Raw genomic sequence first — 18,468 nt, 5'->3', positions numbered from 1 at the left:
AACACAGAGGTTATATATAAATACATAGCTATAATCAAAACTTCCTGCATAAGAAAGAAAAATTCATCGACTTTTTTTGAAAATTTTTCCATAGATATGATACTATTTAAACTGTCTTTCTTTATGAAAGTAGCATTCAATTACTGCACGCATATATTATAGTGAAACGGTTTCAAATTTTTAAGTATCATCAGACTTCATGCACTTTATGACTAGACTGAAGCTTTAACTGGTCAATATGCTCGATATTTTTGTAAAATTTCCAGTATATATTTACAATAACTGTCTCAATGTCAACTTCTTGCCAATAACTTATGACGAGACATTCAAAGCGAATTTATAGTGTTGGGCTGCCACCCCTATGAAAAAAGTGAAGGAAGGCAAAAAGCAATACTAAAATTAATGCCAATTACATATTTTCACAAACCTGATTCATTCAGCCACTCGTGAGGAATGTCTAGCAAATCTGATCCTCGTGAAATGTCATAAACGACTTGCTCCTGAGTATTATAGATTTCATCATGAACTGAAATACGTAATCACTACTATAAATTGTAAATCATCTTCGTAAGTCAATTTTAACTGCGTCAGTGTTCCGGTTCTACCAACGCGTAAGTCGCTATCTGTGGTTATCAAATAATATAATTCCACTCAAAAAATGAGAATAATTAGACAGGATAAACAAAAGTAAGATGAATGGAAATGAAAAAGGTAAAAACCTATTTGCATTCTTGCCACAGCATTCACAGCTTTACAATACTTTTCACTGAAACTATCCAAATTTTCCAGTTTCTTTGAAACATTGATTCCATCAAAAAAATCACGCAACGAATTATCTTCTCCTGCATTTCCATTATTCAATTCCATGCAAATACTTGTTGTTAGATTTTCCCCATCTCGTGTCAATTTCTCCATTGCCAAATTGAAATTGTAATTTTCTTCGTCATCAATAGCTTCCAATAAATTTTCAACACTTTTCTCAATTTCTTGTTCAACTCTTCGAAGCTTTTTATTCGACAGTTTAGGCTCTTGTAAGTTTTTCATTGACACATCTGTTCCAAATATCGTTTCAACAGAAACTCTGTTTGTATCTTTTTTGTCCAATTTTAGTACAGAATCATCAGCTCTATTTAATTCTTGGTTCTGATCATAATGGGTTCTGCACTGTAGTATTTCAACATCAAAAGCACGATCATTAGCTAATCCAATTCTGAAAATGTTGCATTTCATGTAGAAATAACATTCAATAATCGCTGTTTTAACACAGACACCAAAATTATGTTGTCATATAGGATAAAAGACGAATTCTTTTTCGAATCTTAGTAGAGAATTATTAGCTTACTGAAATACTTCTTGAAAATAAAAAAAAGTTGTGGATTGAGAGACAAAACCGCCAAGATACCTGTTCCGAATAACTGATGAAGCTAGTGCAGATAATTTATTTTCGTTGATACATTCATTAGTTTCAGTCCTTATTAATATATCACTGAAACTCGATACACTGAGCCGTTCAAGTTCTTCAATCTGTTTTTGTGACAATTTCACTGATAGCCCGATAACTTTAGAAAACGACAACTGAGAAAGAAAATCACGTATTTCATTAGGACTACTGTGGTCGGAATATTCAATATAACACATCCTTTCGTCACTGGAAATTTGATTAACGAAATACGTGATTTGGTAGTAATTATGGTAAGATTTCTATTTCCGAATCTCTGAAAATATTTCTAAATTTTATTCCAAACTTTTTTCAAAAGATACATCGTGACAACGATTTAGTCGACAGACTATAGAATGATGTCATCAATTTGATTAATACTACTTTAGATCACCGTTAGATTTCCGTCTTTTCAGAATCATATATATTAGATATACAAATACACAAACATAAAAATGTTTTTATCGTTACTTAATGATTGAATTAGGCTTGATATATTGTAGCATTGAGACATCGATGACATAAACATTCGGATCGTAGAAGACTGAACGAATATCTCTGAATTAAAACATTTAAAGTCGAATAAATTTTGTACGTATTAGTAATTACTCTATACGGCAACCAGTCTCGCACAACTTCATCTTGATTCAAGAGTTATAGTAATTTAACTGCATGATAATTTCATCTTAATCATTTACAATTTCTTATACCCACTGAATATTTGACTGATTCACTTAATTATTGTTTAGAATCTCGACCAACAGATGAGTTTGCAATAACTTCACTTACTGTCTCGTGCAGGTCCAAATAGAAGTCTCTTTCTTATTTGTTGTGAAATATTCACTTAATCCAAGAATTCCGGCTACTTGAAAGCGAATATAATCAACCCATATCTTGCACTGCAAAAGGCGCCAGTATGCAAACGGTAACAAACATTTTAACCAACACGTTACAGGACTTCTTAAACAAAATTTTAAAAAATTAAGAGTAGTAACATGTGTAATTAATACCTACTTTGAATTCGATAGCTACATCAACAAGCAATTGCTCTCGGCCAACTTTCGGAACCATAATCGTTACCGATTTAGAACCATCAAATAACTTACGCAAAACGTTGCACATTTCAGCTGATGAAGCTCCGCGACTAGGAAATTCTTCTCGTGTGCAATTAATGTATGTAGTATCCAAATAAATTGTGCTAAGGTTTCTCTAGATATGTAAATAATATTAGTATTAATATAATAATATTATTATTAGTAAAGATAATATTATAATATTAATGATATTAATAGTAGTTATTATATAATAACATATTAGCTAATAATATAATAGCAGATATAAATCTGTCTTCAAATAAACTGCTTTTAATACAGAATAAGGGATATGATTCTACGCAAATTTTATGCTTCCACATTACTCATTACTAAGAAAAAAAAAAAAAAAACTTCACTACCAAGTTTTGGCTTTAATTAATACAAATGAGATACTTTCAATCGAACACATTCATATGTAAAATAACTTTCAAATTTAAATAACCTCTCGCAAAACTGATGCCGTCAATACATTTTTATAAAGTTGAATATCAGCTCGAAAATCGCCTGTAAAAAGAATTCGACCCTCCGATATTCGATCACCTTCAAAGAGAAACATGACAGAACCCGGGATATGATTTGCATCTAACAGCATCACTGAGAAGCCATCCATATAATGCCAAACATTTAGGTCCAAGGCATGAATTATATGGCTCCTGATTCCACCAAATTTCGATTTATGTCGCTGAGTAACGATCGGGAGAACATGAGCGGTTACAGGCGAGCAGTATATATTACCATTATTCCATTTATTCTGTAACAAAATGTGAACGCATTTGAATGTAATAATTCATGCTATATAATTGCTCTGGAACCGCTCATTTCCTTTATTATCACAGCTAATCTATTCATCACAACTTAGTTCAGTGTTGAATTCCTAACGGCATTAGTAATAACCAAAGGAAATGATTACTGATCATAGAATTCCTGTGCATGTAGGGTACATATGAACTACATTAATACGAAGCGAACAGTATTAGTTACGATTAAAGTTTGTGAAAATAATTCGAACTTATTTTTTGAAATCAGAAAATCCACCTCACTCACTACAACTGCACAATTTCCATATTACTGGTGTCGTTAAAAATAAGGTTAGATTCAGTGGAAAGCTTACATCGATGGCACCGTAGTGATCTGAATGAGCATGCGTTAGGAAATAATATTTGATGGCAGCATTCTTTGGGAATTTATCAACTGCGATGAATCCACCTATCAAAACGCCTGGTTGTGGCATTTAATAAAATCTGAAACAAAGAAATTTTCGAGAATTTGAATCTAAGCTAGAACTTTTTCGATCTCTAACAGAGTAAGGAAAGAAGTGTTTAAGAGAGTACACGGAATGGTACTCTGATCTCTCTCTCATCCACCAAACAACTTCCCTTTGTAACTCCTTGAGATGACCTCGTGCAACCTGACCTCTACCTGCCTGACCTCCTGTCAATCACCAAATTATGCAAGTTTTGTAATTTTGACAATTTTCTACATTTTCAACGATCGAATCCGTTTCCATATGCAGGGATAGGGAGAATAGGAGAATCGCTTCTATAAAAGTGAACTGTAACTATTAGGGAAGACCTGTCTCCTTCTCCTCAAATCAATCCCTTCTCCTCTGTGTTTTACTCGTTAGTTGTAACGACGCAGGTATTACCAGATACTGTTTCCCTTCTTCCCAATCCCTGCATTTATTGTCTTCTGAAATAAATAACAACCACTGACTCGAGGAAGGATTAGTTCCTTTCAATGTCCCTTTTGTTGTGGTTTGTTAAAATATGCCGGAAGATAAATTCGCTCAGCTGTCTACAGCCCAGAACATGCTATGAAAAAACCCCAAATGTTGTCGCGTCACCAGGTGACACATAAATACCCGCGGGCACTAGTTTGTCGCGTCGCATAACGATAAATCGCTGGGTTCTTCTTTTATGCCAGCATATAGCTCTGTTCGCCTCCATCCATTCTCTGTTGTGAGTGTCTCTGTGTCTGTATGCTATTATTTTCTATGCGTTTACATCATGTTTTAGTGCTTTACTAATGAATCTGGTGATTATTTTGATCCAGTTAATGTGCGCCAAAAATTCTGCGCCTGAAAATACCTAGTAATGCTGAAGAATACGAGCAGAAGTTAAGCTAGAAAAAAAATGACTACTCCTTAACTGTGTTCTTCAGAATGTAATTGTCCTCAAGGCTTCTTTGCAAGGCTGTTTTTCTTTGCCGAAGGAATTTTTTCCTGTTCAGAAAATTATTGACACGTTATCTTTATTATCATATTGTCAAAGCTATAGAGCACTATTTTCAGGTACACTGGAATTGAACTATAGGCCGATGTGGAACGGTACGTTACATTTGTTAACTTTTACAGCTACTGTTGTCTTCTTCATCTGTGTGCAAATTGGTCAAGCGGTCGATAGAAGTAATTTCAAAAAATGTGAACAGTCTGGTTTTTGCAGGTTGCTTGATTTTTTATTTACGGAATCGTTATTGCATTTGAGATAGATATTGAAACGAAGTAATGTACTTAAATAAGTTGCAAGAGAACAACGTACAAAAGTTCCACATTTTATCCCAAAATTGTTTAATCTCTTTGTATAGTGTAACTTTTCGAGTTAGAAATTTGAACCCTACAATTGGTCGTATGAAATGTTATTTTCTTAGTTTCATAGCTGTCCAAAAAATTACTGCAATACTAGAAACGAGATATTGCAGGCGGCATAGAACACAAACAGAGAAAGCGGATTATAAAGTAACTGTGGGAAGCGTTACGCATAATGGTTCAACAGTAGTTGCGGATTTAGAATGTAGGATTAATAAATTGAAATTAAGTATCGTGTCGTTGAATGATGCAACAATACGAATATTAATTGATGAAAAAGAACCATCAATACGTCCGCGATTCCAGCCTTTAGATGCCTTAAAAGATGGAAACAATTTAAAAACTGCAGAGTAAGCCTCTGTCTGATTTTTTTATCACTTTGGTACGGATGCTTATTTTTATTTTAAGAAATATCGAATCCCTAAAACTTTTTGGTTATTTGTCATTACTTTTGTCCTTATCCTCAGCTGAATTTTTAAAATCAGTTCTGTGGATTTTTAATACTGTTGATCTTCACTTTCGAAATCTTCCTTCAAAACGCGAAATTTCAATGCTTATTATAGTTAGAAATTGTGACAAATATTTTCTACTTCTGAATGTATCTTATATTTAATGTTGGTCCCTATGATTATTTTGGAATCATTTTCTGTAGCTTTCAATTACAGCTTTAAATCAGTGGAAATTAGTGACAATTCCACTGTTATGATCATAGCAAACAATGCAAAAGTATTACTGAATTACGAACCGTTCCGCATTGACTTATTCATGAAAGATGAATTAGTTGTCAGTGTTAATCCTAACAGCGCATTGAAATTTGAGCAGTTTAGAAAAAAGGTATATTTTTTAATATGTTCATGTTGTGTATACTGCTATGTTTCCAGTTATTCCACTTCGGCAGTTTTTATTATTTTTTCCTGGAGATCTGACTAATAAATAAAAATTAGATTATGTAATAACCACATGTTTGCTTTTCAGGAAGATGCAAATGAAGCAGGAGTAGCAGAAGGTTTCTGGGATGAAAATTTCAAAAATCATCACGATTCTAAACCGTATGGTAACTTTTATCCTGCTGCTTTATTGGCTGGTTTAGATATGTATTCTTTTTTTGTAGATTCTGTTCATTTTCATTAATTTCGTCTTAAATCTTTTCCAGGATCAAGTTCTGTTGGCGTCGATTTATCTTTTATTGGTTATAAATTCATATATGGTTTACCTGAACATGCAGACAGTTTTGCACTGAGATCTACAACGTGAGAATTGCCATAACATTTGGGTGTTTTGGAACATTAACATTTTTATTAGTTCTATTTTGGTCGACTGAAATTACATAACTTTAGAAGATATCATTAATTTACCAGCAACAAGTTAATTGGGAATTTTTTAATTATAGTAGTAAAACGTTAGATTGTGGCTTTTAATTACTAATTCTTTTCTTTCGAAAGTGATTTTTAGGTCGATAGATCCTTATCGACTATATAATTTGGATGTTTTTGAATTTGAAATTAATGAACTCATGTCTCTCTATGGTGCAGTACCCTTTCTGTTAGCCCATAACAAGGAGCACTCATTAGGCATGCTTTGGTTAAATGCTGCCGAAACATGGGTAGATATTAACTCTTCAACCGCAGATAAGGCATGTTTCGTCCTTATTTTCATTTTGTTCTTGAGTTCAAGCAAGATTGTCACCTGTGAGTGTTTTTGTGAAACTTTTTTCTGTGTCAAACGTACCAAAAATTACCAAAGATTTTTTAGAAATTTCCAGTTCAAACCTACCAATGATTTCACAACCTTTTAATACAGCAGTTATTCAAATGATTCAAACAATTTTATCCATCAATTTCAGAGTATTCTTCGTTCAATTGTTGAGAAATTCAAGAACTCCGTAGATTTGCCACAGATCGACGTTCACTTCATGTCGGAATCCGGCCTTATTGATTTCTTTTTGATGTTGGGTCCAAAAGCTAATGATGTATTTAGGCAAAATTCTGGGCTAACTGGAGTTTATCCATTGCCACCCGTATGTATTCGTTATTTTGTTGTGAAACTCCGTAAATTTCCCACAGACCGATATTCACTAATGCAATAATTTTTAATGTTTAATTTAGCCATATTTTCTTGAAATTACAAGAATGAAATATTTTCAAATTTTCCTCATTCTGTAATGTTTCTGCAGCTCTTTGCACTGGCTTACCATCAGTGCAGGTGGAATTACAATGACGAGGACGATGTTCGTGATGTACATACGAATTTTGACAAACATGACATACCGTTAGATGCTATTTGGCTTGATATTGAACATACTGATGCGAAACGATACTTCACATGGGATCCCAATAAATTTTCAAAACCAAAGGAAATGATCAATAACTTAGTAGCAAAAGTAAGTTTTTTAAATAATTAAAAATTTTTTGGATTTTGATTCAAATTCTGAAATAAAGAACTTCTCTCATTGCAATTTTGTTCTCTTTTTTCACATAATCGTAATTTTTTCGTGTATGTCTTCAGGGGCGTAAAATGATTACAATCATTGATCCTCACATAAAAAAAGATGATAATTATCATGTATATAAAGAAGCGAAAGAACTGGATTATTTTGTAAAGGTGTGTTATGCAGTTTCTTGCAGATTCCTTATTTTTGAATATCAGAAAAGTTGCATTAGGTTGAATTTATAATTGGTTCTATTTGGATTTCTATTTGGTTTTTTTTTGGATTATTTACTTGCATTTTCAATGAGTTCATACCTTTTTTTGTTTTATATTTTTTCAAGAATCTCAGATTTATCTTGCTCTCTTAATATATATATTTCTGCTATTAATTTAGAAAAGCGATGGTGAAGATTACGAAGGACATTGTTGGCCAGGTGCATCGGCATATCTCGACTTTCTAAATCCAGCAGTTCGTAATTTTTGGGCAAACAAATTCGCTTTTGATCAGTATGTTGGTTCAACAGAAGATCTATTTACATGGAATGATATGAATGAGCCATCTGTATTCAGTGGTCCAGAAATAACAATGCACAAAGATGCTAGACATTTTGGTGGTTGGGAGCATCGTGATGTTCACAACATTTATGGTTTTTATCATGTCAGTTACATATTTAACAAGCACTGTTATTTTAACTCTATTTTAGTAGAAGATATCTCTTCAAATATTTGTATACTTAAAATATTCCTTTAATATCATAAAGTTCTTAATACAATGTGTTTGAATGTAACAGGATACTAACCAATCTAATTTTAACGTTTTTGTAGCATTCGTCAACTTACCTCGGTCATTTGGCACGTACAAATGGTCGCAAACGACCGTTTGTATTGACCAGGTCATTTTTTGCTGGTAGTCAGCGTACAACAGCAGTATGGACTGGTGATAATACGGCAAGCTGGGAGCAACTAAAGATAACCGTACCAATGCTACTTTCATTATCCGTTTCTGGTATACCACATGTTGGTGCAGACGTTGGTGGTTTCTTTGGCAATCCAGATGAGCAACTTTTAATACGTTGGTATCAAGTAATACTTTCGTTAATTTATTATTATGTTTGGCTTATTGTTTTGGCTATGGAATGGATTGCATAAATTCCAAAAAATGAATTCGTGATTTAAATGCTATGTTTATATTGAGTTTAATATATGTTATTTCGTATAGCCTCAAATGAATTATTGCGATCTGAAACATGTGTATAAATCTTTTTTCAGGTTGCCGCCTTCCAGCCATTTTTTAGATCTCATTCTCATATTGACACGAAACGCAGAGAGCCATGGTTGTTCTCAGATAGCACAAAATTACTAATCCGGCAAGCGATTCGAACTCGTTATTCATTCTTGCCTTACTGGTAAGTTTTTGAGTCATGCTGAAAAAGACTTTGTTTTTTGTTGATAGTGAAATTGAAAACTGCAGAACCCTAACTAGAATACCAAAATTCTTCATCTTTTGTACTGCATTATTCCTTCTGGATTTTTGATGTTATTTTATCTTATTTTACTGTACGAATATTACGGATAGCGCTTTTGAAAAGTGGCTTTATCTTATCTGGAACTTCTGTTGCATTCCATTATATATTTTAATAACAAATCTTCTGTACATCTATTGACTTTTTTAATATGTATTCTGATATTTTAATGGTATTATAGGTACACTTTGTTTTACGAACATACTCTTAGCGGAAAACCACCAATGAGACCATTATGGAGCGAATTTCCGGACGATGAAGATGCATTTGATGAGGAACGTGAGTGGTTATTAGGTCCCGGCTTACTTGTGCGTCCAGTGATGGATCCAGATGTTCAGTCCGTCTCATTGTATTTGCCGGGTAAAAAAAACGTTGTATGGTATGGATGGCATGATCACAAGGTGTGATACCTTTTTCTATCATTTTTCTACAACCTTTATTATTCTAGTTCATGTAAAAGCAAAAAAGGAAGAATTCTTATCCATAATTAAATACTATAATGATAATATAATAAGAAGGTTCTTGTAAATTTCAAATCCATTTTAATGTTAAGTTTGATGACTTCTTTTCTTCAGGGTCGTTTAGCTCCTGGTGCTGTTTACGTAGATACACCACTCGATATAATACCATTATTCCAGCGAGGTGGTACTATCATTCCAACATGGGAAAGAGTACGACGGGCTTCATCATTGATGTTTCAGGATCCCGTTACTTTGTATATTGCAATCAATTCTGATGTAACTTTTTAATCAAATTTACGTGTATGTGTTTCGCAAGCAAGTCCTATCGCTGTAATATTTTCGTCCTGTAGAATCCCAATCTTTTCTTTTAAAAGCTTTTTAATGGCGATACTTAGAAATGTAATCTTTCACAAAACTTCTGCAATGTTCTCGAAGGTAAGGAAAGCAGTTCATTCATTTTCAATATAAATTCATATGTATATTATCTTAAATCTCGTGAAGCGTTTCATTGTATGAATATTTGTGTTTTATATTTTGATTGCTTACAAAAATTTTGTAGGGTGATTATGCAAATGGAACAATTTATATGGATGATGGAGAGACATTTGATTATAAAAATGGCCAGTATTTCTACTGGGGTTTTATCTACAAGAAAGAGGGTGATCAGTTACATTCAATTTCATCGAAGAATTTGGATAAAGGAGGAAAATTAGAAAGTGATGCTATTATTGAAAAGATGATAATAAGAGGTGTTCGCTACTATCCAACGAACATTCACATTTATTTAGATGGTATCCATTTTTATATTTATTTTTATATTCTCAAGTCGAAAATTAGTAGTAGTCGCTTGAAGCGTAATTTATTTTCATTGCAATATCGCTCCTTTTTAACTCCTCTTTAGACTGGAATCCAGAAACTGCTGATTATACGCATGATCGCGATGCGCAAACCTTAATTATTCGAAAACCAAATGCTCTCTTAACGCAAGAATTCAGAATTGATATTCATATGTAATGGTGGATTGATCCTTATATTCCAGTTTTTATGGATCGAAATGTATAGGATCGTTTTACGTGAAATTCTTTACAGTCCGTTTTGCTGGTAGATATTCTTACTAATTTTGAGAACAAACTGTAATTTGCTATGTGTTATGTTATTTGTAGAGTTTCTGGGTATAATTTCTCGTCAGTTAGACACTTAATTGTTGATTTAATGCTTCAATTTATTACCCAACTGTTTTTCATCTTATCTCTTTTTAGCCTTTTAAATTCCAAAAATTTAAGTGACTTAAATTTCGGGTAAAGTAATATTTCGGAGAGTACACTTACCCTAATGTCTACTTCGAGATGACGAATACTGCCGTGTCCTTTATTGCCGTCAGTATTATACGAACGGCGATAAATATACTACTAGTTAGTTTCAGAAGTATTTCTGATATACACATTTCTGGTTTGTAATTAAAATATCTTGACAGCACGCGTTTATTGTTGTTGGTGCTGTGTAACTGTGCTCTTTTCAAGAAATTTTATTAATTTTATTTCCTTTTATATCTGGAATACGCATGAAGTAAACGTAAACATTAGAGAATTTAGGATATTTAAGTTCTGAACATTGCAGAAATGTCTTGCATTGACTGCATCAAATGTTGTCTAAGTCGGTGTGAATCCTGCAACATACACAGAAACTAAAAAATCATTGCAGTGGACGATACCGAGATAGTTCATCATTACTTCTTCATATATGAAATTATAATTGATGGTATTGCAGTGAAATTCTTCAGAGGATTATGATTTGACATTCTGTTTCGTGTCACGTGAAGGGCCAGGATTACTCCAAAGGGAGTCTTGAGTTTGGTTCATTTCTACTTCGTATAAGGTCTTCAAGGCCATAGAACGTGCATGCGCTTGTACAGCTGTGTTGAGAAATAACGGATAAGAAGTGAAGTCGAAAAAATTAAGGAGCTGAAAACGGATTTAGCTCGCAGGAAATTCGAACTTTTAGGACATTTTAATGATTTAGAGTTACAGCAATCGTTAGAGTAATTTGATTAAAGAGATGAACGAACCGTATTTTTGGCAGATTTATAAGAAGCGATGTTTATACATATTGAATGATTGCCAGCGAAACGATAACTGATGCCATATCCACTTTTACAGGTAGCCTGGAACCCACCGCCAAACCAAGAGAGGTTGGGATACTCATCTTCATTTATTTGGCGTGTCACGTTCGGTGTCTATAGTGATGATTTTAATTTTAAGAATAAAATGATATCTGATTTGATCAGTATGAGAATCAGTTTATGTACAATTTTTTGTTTTGATATACTTCAGACTGGAGAACAGTTTTCAACATATAATTTGTGTATTTTTTGGTCTTAATGATTTAATGAGAGAATGCTCAGGAATGTTACTTTTTTCTAATTCAGAATTAGAATATTACCTGACTGGTACTGAGTTCCCAAGGTTGAGTTATATAGTAGTCCAACAATGAACTGTTTATGCCAGTCATCTTACTTAAAATATAAAGAACAAATAAGTGTCGGTCAACACCACTTCCAGTTAAGCATTCCTTACTGTGAAATACGTGGACTTTAGCTGCTGTCTTCAATAATTTAAGACGCTCTTCGCTCTGAAATCATTATGCAAGTATATATGTTAAAACAACTTCAAGTTTAAGTGGAAGCTTACGTTGCTCTCTGTGCTGATCATTGACTTAACAAATGCACACGATTCTTTTGTTACAGGACGTAATGTTTCTGTTCTTGAGTTTGCGTAAAATCTTGCTGATATTGATTCATAGGTCAGACAAAATTTGTTTTGATCCTGAAATAACGTGCCGAAATTTTTTTTTTTTTAAAATGTACTTATCATAATTATTGGGTTTTAAAGGATAAACCTTTAAACAATCAAGGAAAAGATGATGAACTCTTACTGTAATCAGCTAGTTCTTTCACTGTTAGTAGTAATTACTAAGAAAACCAACTTTGAAGCTTGCTAATTGTATAGCCATTTGAATAAATGCATCAGGTGAAATGCCAACTTTTTTGATAAAGCCTTTACCAAAATCACGGAAAACAAGACAGGCAACGTCGACATCATTAATTTGTTCCTGGTAACTAGCATAACAACGGTTAATTTCTGCCTTCATCTAAATGATATTTTAAATCTGAGAATTATGCACTAGAAATATTGGGAAAGACGAGAGCAGAGTTCCTTCATATTTAATTTTTAATGCATTCTATTTTAATAGATTTTAATACATTCTATTTTAATATCTCAAGAGAAACTAAACATATGGCAAAGCTATCAGTGATATTCTCATAATTGATAGTATAAAAATCGAGAGTGGCTTTTTATTTTCAAAACTGTTCAAAGCCTTTACCTGCTCGTTAATATCAAAATTCAATCGAACAGCATATTTTTCCATTGAAGAAAGATTGTTGGGACGTACTATCTCCTCTACTTCTTTCGGATACCTGTAAATTGTGCTTCATAAACTTAATGACAAAATAAAAGAGTAAGGAATGAGTAGGACAAACAGAACAAAGGGATGAAATTGCTTATGTAAAAAGATGAAACTTAACGAAAGGCGTTGAAATCTGAGGAAAGATAATTTTCAAAAATGTAAGCAAATTCTGCTCCATCGGCAACTGAGTGCTCTGTTGTTCCACCACCCTAAAAAGTAATTGTGAGACGAATAAATTATATTTATATGTTCAATAGATTATATGTTCAGTCTTACTGTCATTCTTTCTCACCAACGCATTTATCAAAGAGTACAGAAAAGATTTACTCTATGCTTTCACATACTGTAGCGGTTGTGAACTTATCACACTTCCCTTTCTCATTTCTGAATTTTTAAATAAGAATAAGGATAACTAACTCTTCCATTATTAGAAATGACATAATTTAATGATTTGTCCGCCCAACGATTCCTTCCATCACCAGTTAACATATTTTTGAAGAAAATTTCGAGCTCTTCCTACAGTAAATAAATCTGTACATAAATGTGAGCACACTAAATAAACACACATTTTGAGTAAAATTCCTACCGGATCACTGTTATAATTAGATTCATCAAGGATTAAATAGAAAATAGCGGATTCTATCAGTGCCAAAGAAGCGCGATTTGTGGCATTTTCTAGAAAAAACCGACGACGATTCAAACACCATTGATTTCGATAGTCAGTCGTCAACGCCGCGATTCGTCCTTCTACTTCTCCAATGCTTTCCTTGCGAGTCAGCAATTCCGAAAATATTCTTAAATGAAGTGTAGGAGTATGTTTTATCAACACGGAAAGTGAAACTCTCTGTGTCCATCAATCAATTAAAATAGAAATTAATTAGAAGCAGAAAAATTTTTTCAAAATTAAATTTCTACGTCGAGTAATTTAGGATTTGTATAAATATTATATGTAATTTGACTCACTCAGTAAGTTCTTTCAAATCAAAAATACGACCATTTTCATCAAAAACATTCATTTTATAAATGCAACCTCGGTAATAAACAACGATATGACGTGAAGTTCCACAGTACACTTCCAAATGATCTGAAATAAGTGGCAGGTATGAACAACTTGCCCAAATTTCTATAGAAGTTGGATAGAGATCAAAAGCAAAAATCTTACAGATTGAGTGCTAACTATTTTAAATAATAAGCATAAAGCATTACCCATAATCTCTCCCGGTACTCGTGTTGTTGCATAGCACTTCCAAAGATGTGATAAACTAATGACTCCGCCAGCTATCTATAAAACTTTTAGACTTTTAATGAATAAACAAACAAAATTGCGTCTAAAACTATGTTTTGTTCACTTAAAAGAAACCGATTCGGTTAAAGTCATACAACGCTGCTTACCTACCTGTAATTTCTTAATTTCTCTGCATTTCTCATCAAAACAGATTGATAACAAAGTCAGAAGAAAATGTGATGGCAGGACATAAACATTCTAAATACTCTGTTAATATTAAGATATTAAGAATGACAAATCATTAAGTTGTTTTGATGTGATTAGTTATAATCTAGACCATCTTCTAGCAATATTTAAAATCGATTTTAAGTTTTGGCTATCAATTTTCATCGCAGTAATCTTTGTATGGAACCATTTCACTGACTTCGTCACAAAAATTTCTAATTTTTTATGATTAATAAATGTTAAAATTAAAACTAAATCTGTTCCCTCACAATTCATCTTTGCGTCAAGGCCCTAACATGAAATAAAGATAATATTTTTGATGAAAAGAAATAAAGTATTAATAAATAAGCTTTTTCATCTTTTTCGCTCTCATTTTTCCTTTTCTCTAATCTTCAGCAGAATAATTTTCTTATTGAAGAAGTATTTTTAAAGAAATCATTTTTAAAACTGCTGCAATAAAATAAATGAGAACATCTTACAGGTTGTAGAGATTCCTGATCAATCGATAGCATGCTTAATGTTTCCAGCAGCACCACATGGGCTGCTCGAACAGCCTGATTCGCAGGTACATTGACGAAAACATCCTTAAATAATTTATCGTTGTGGTATTCGTTATAATTTCAGAATGAATGTGCATAAGTCCTATGATATCGATAAATTTGTGATTGAAGTTTCTATTTTACTTTGTTGAAACTTATTTTGTGTGAACTGAGAGGACAACCTTTTTCTTTTCTTTTCCACAAATTGATTAACAAAAGAACTAACAAGATGCGCAACACTGCTATTTATCAAAATGCCTTTTCTTGAATAGTGGTAAGCAAATTTCTCCCAGAAGCTAGTGACCTGTAAAACTGATCATTTTCTGGCTTTTCTAATTGAAGCATCTCAATGATGTTTGATTTTTATATGAATTTCGCCTAGCCTTACTTTAATCTCTAATGAATATATTATTTGCTTTGCTTTCATTCTGGTAAATAATCTGTTTTGTTTCTTTCCTTAATTCCAACTATTATACATATATTTATACATATATATGCAATTAATTTACATAATTGTCAACAAAGCACCAATAGAGCCATGCTAATCCTTGAAGTTTCCATCCTTCGTTTTTTAAAAAATTTTCAGCCATGTTCTTTACATTCGTAAATTCTTCCTATGAAAAAATTGAATTGAGAGTTCATAATTAAAGCTTATTTATTGTTAAATTTCTAAAAAATTTTCTAATAAATTGAAGAAATAAATTGTTTTTAATTTAAAATAAATTTTTTAAAAAAAAATAACTACTTTTTATGTATGGAGCATAAAAGAATACTAAATATTTTTTCTTCTTTGGTACAGTTTTTCTGCTTAATCGTTTAAACTTAATGCAAAATGAAACCACTTATTTTAAATTCATGTTTAGTTTCAAAATTACTGTTGAATTAAAATACTTGAAAAAATTGCCTGATGAAAAATTTCGAAATGAGGAAAAAATGAATAAGTAGAAAAAGTTGCAACAAGAAAACATCTCAATTAGGTATCTACAATCACTGAGGCTATTAAAAGCCATCTTTCAAGGTCTCCACAATTTTATTGAATCCTAAGGATTTCTATGACAGAATGAACATCAGAATGTTTCTTAAAAATGAGTTAAAAAGTAATGAAATACTCAACAAATCGAAAAGAAACTCACAGAGCTCAGCAAAGGTTCCACACTGTTAAGGTACCTGGCGATCGTACCTTTAAGCGATGGAAGCGGTAAAGTTGGCAGTAATCCTTCACACGAATACAGTTGTGGTGATAATTTATTGAATAAATGATGAAATATCTGAAAAGTTATTTCCTGGCAACAAAAAAATTATTCAGAGTCAACCAATTGACTAGCAAAATGAAATGTCCCGCAAATTTTGCATGAATATAAATTGCGTAATAAAGTTTCAAAATGAGGCAATAAGTTACAAAAAATTTGTATCAAAGGAAAATAAAGCAGTTTTAGGAAACTTACAAACCACAATTTTGTCGAAAGGGAATAGTTTCCTTCTTCCTCGAATAGATATCTTTTGTAACCAAAATATAAATGTTTTATGGTAAATCTGAGCAGCAGTACTGGTAAATACGTACTCATAAAAGCGATCTATGAATTTAAAAATTTTTAAATTATGGAATTATTTTGTCACTTTAAATTTTTGGAAATTCTAGCTCAGTAATTACAGAAATTTAAAGGTTCAAATTAAGATCAAATTAAAAAAAAATTAAAATCATAGTATTGACCGATAAAATATTGAGAATAATTGCAGTCTGTTCATGAAGTATTCCTGGCAAAATAATCATCAAATATTGTTTTGGTGGATTTCTATATAAAAGTGAAGCAGTCACTATGAATATTGTTGAAAACAAAAATGGAGAAATGGGATAGAGGCGATTGTGAAGAGCGTTCTGAAATTACTCAATATCATAACTAATAAGAATTGCAACCCTTTAATTAAAAGGATTTGAAATCAGAATCAAATTCAGTATTTTCGAGGTCTAAAATTGCAAACTTGGACTTGAAACAGTCAGCAATATTAACTTTAGAATCTTCAACATTATGTGAAAATTCGAATGAATGGATTTTTTTTTTCACTTATCAGCATTTTTCACTCTCTCGCATTTTAAAAAACAAAAAATTACTTTGAATCGATAACAGTTACGTTTAAATCGATTTGGGAAATAGACATTATAATAGTGAGATTTCGGGTTACGTGAAATAATCTTCTCCATTGCCTAAATTATGTTGAAATGAGGTTTCAAATTATCCAAAATTTTACGCGAGAAAAATGAGACTGTTTGCGATTGTAATTATGCTAATTGTATTATATGCTTTTGTCGCAGAAAAGAATTGTACTTCTGTCACAAGCTGCAAGAACTACAGCTATCATTGATTTGTTGAAATGGTATGGCTCTTCGCAGATATTCAGAGAACTAAGAAAGTCTATCAAATTCGCTCCAAAGCAACGATTCAGTTCTCGAGGAAGTCACCTGTTAAACTTTATCTTTCCAGTTTGCTTTAAGTGTCCAAGACTATACCCTGACGTCGAGTTATTTGAGAACTTCTTGTGCATGTATAAGAGAATCAATTTCGATCATTACTTTCAGTTGTCAACTTCTGATCACATGATCACTGCAATGGCCAAACCCTCATTTCAAAGACTCTTTTCTCCTCCTTGGACGAATACATCATCGTTGCATGAGTTATCGTCATTTTGATTCTTTTTACGATTTGTTGTCAGTCTATTATCTATTCATAGCAAGGAATACGTTATTAATAAGAAATTATAAGAGAAGAAATGAGCAATAAAATGACATATAATAGAGTGATGCTTAGTTGAAACAACAAAATTGAAGTATGCAAAATTCTAACTACTCCTGCTAATTTAATTATTCATATCAATTGGTCAGTGAATACTATTACCTCTCAATTCTACATGAGATAATTTGATATTATGATGCAGCAGATTGCTGATAAAGGAATAATATTAGTGTGAAATGAAATACATAAATGTAATGTAAATACATCAATGTAAAATGTGTTCATTTAAATACAATCCGGCGTTGCATACAGCAGAAATGTAATAGTACTGGTTCAAAAGACCAATGTACGATGTCCCAATTTGAACGACTCAACATTTACGAGAATAAATATCAACGATACCACTCTAGGCGGTCCAAAGTGCTCCAAGTTGTAATGTGATTACGATTTGAAAGTTTTAGAAACTGTTGCTGCCTATTCTCTAGCTGTCTAACTAATAAATTTATATTAGGCCGCAAGTATCTCAGGTATCAATTCGAGAAGTAAGCAGTTATTGTTCTAGTTTTATAGTGAACAGATTTGTTGCACTAAAAATGTCAACTTAATGCATTTAAACAAAAATCGAACCAACCGATCAGACAGACGCTATTTATTGCCTTTCTCCCTATCTCATAACTTATCATCGACAAATTTATGTCATTCAGATTTCTATGCTTCTGTAATGAATGGCCTACAGTTTGCTGATGATTATTTAATAT

General features: G+C 32.4%; 3 protein-coding genes across 3 annotated transcripts; 1 reads left to right on the top strand and 2 right to left on the bottom strand.

Moving 5' to 3' along the window:
* Positions 1 to 419: 419 nt before the first annotated feature.
* Positions 420 to 3,763, bottom strand: Bm3945 (Uncharacterized protein; the record flags this gene model as incomplete). Its single annotated transcript, XM_043081970.1, has 8 exons — positions 420 to 526; positions 720 to 1,210; positions 1,403 to 1,648; positions 1,910 to 1,996; positions 2,228 to 2,337; positions 2,453 to 2,647; positions 2,975 to 3,283; positions 3,644 to 3,763. The coding sequence occupies 8 exons, from the start codon at positions 3,761 to 3,763 to the stop codon at positions 420 to 422; spliced, it is 1,665 nt and encodes a 554-aa protein (XP_042937904.1).
* A 1,085-nt stretch (positions 3,764 to 4,848) lies between these two features.
* On the top strand, positions 4,849 to 10,541 carry Bma-aagr-4 (Uncharacterized protein; the record flags this gene model as incomplete). Its single annotated transcript, XM_043081969.1, has 16 exons — positions 4,849 to 4,973; positions 5,230 to 5,466; positions 5,782 to 5,950; positions 6,092 to 6,170; positions 6,270 to 6,366; positions 6,569 to 6,749; positions 6,960 to 7,133; positions 7,290 to 7,496; positions 7,622 to 7,717; positions 7,938 to 8,201; positions 8,369 to 8,626; positions 8,813 to 8,949; positions 9,248 to 9,467; positions 9,642 to 9,803; positions 10,087 to 10,318; positions 10,429 to 10,541. The coding sequence occupies 16 exons, from the start codon at positions 4,849 to 4,851 to the stop codon at positions 10,539 to 10,541; spliced, it is 2,751 nt and encodes a 916-aa protein (XP_042937903.1).
* A 1,033-nt stretch (positions 10,542 to 11,574) lies between these two features.
* On the bottom strand, positions 11,575 to 17,181 carry Bm6097 (Uncharacterized protein; the record flags this gene model as incomplete). Its single annotated transcript, XM_043081968.1, has 17 exons — positions 11,575 to 11,760; positions 11,967 to 12,155; positions 12,215 to 12,349; positions 12,510 to 12,674; positions 12,909 to 13,002; positions 13,106 to 13,201; positions 13,559 to 13,786; positions 13,956 to 14,076; positions 14,199 to 14,274; positions 14,389 to 14,475; positions 14,922 to 15,026; positions 15,208 to 15,285; positions 15,491 to 15,595; positions 16,115 to 16,249; positions 16,427 to 16,555; positions 16,693 to 16,857; positions 17,092 to 17,181. The coding sequence occupies 17 exons, from the start codon at positions 17,179 to 17,181 to the stop codon at positions 11,575 to 11,577; spliced, it is 2,184 nt and encodes a 727-aa protein (XP_042937902.1).
* Between the last annotated feature and the right edge of the window lie 1,287 nt (positions 17,182 to 18,468).

Source organism: Brugia malayi (assembly GCF_000002995.4).
Source record: "Brugia malayi strain FR3 genome assembly, contig: Bm_v4_Chr4_scaffold_001, whole genome shotgun sequence".
NCBI classification, from domain to species: domain Eukaryota; kingdom Metazoa; phylum Nematoda; class Chromadorea; order Rhabditida; family Onchocercidae; genus Brugia; species Brugia malayi.
This window is presented reverse-complemented; position numbering and strand designations above follow the sequence as displayed.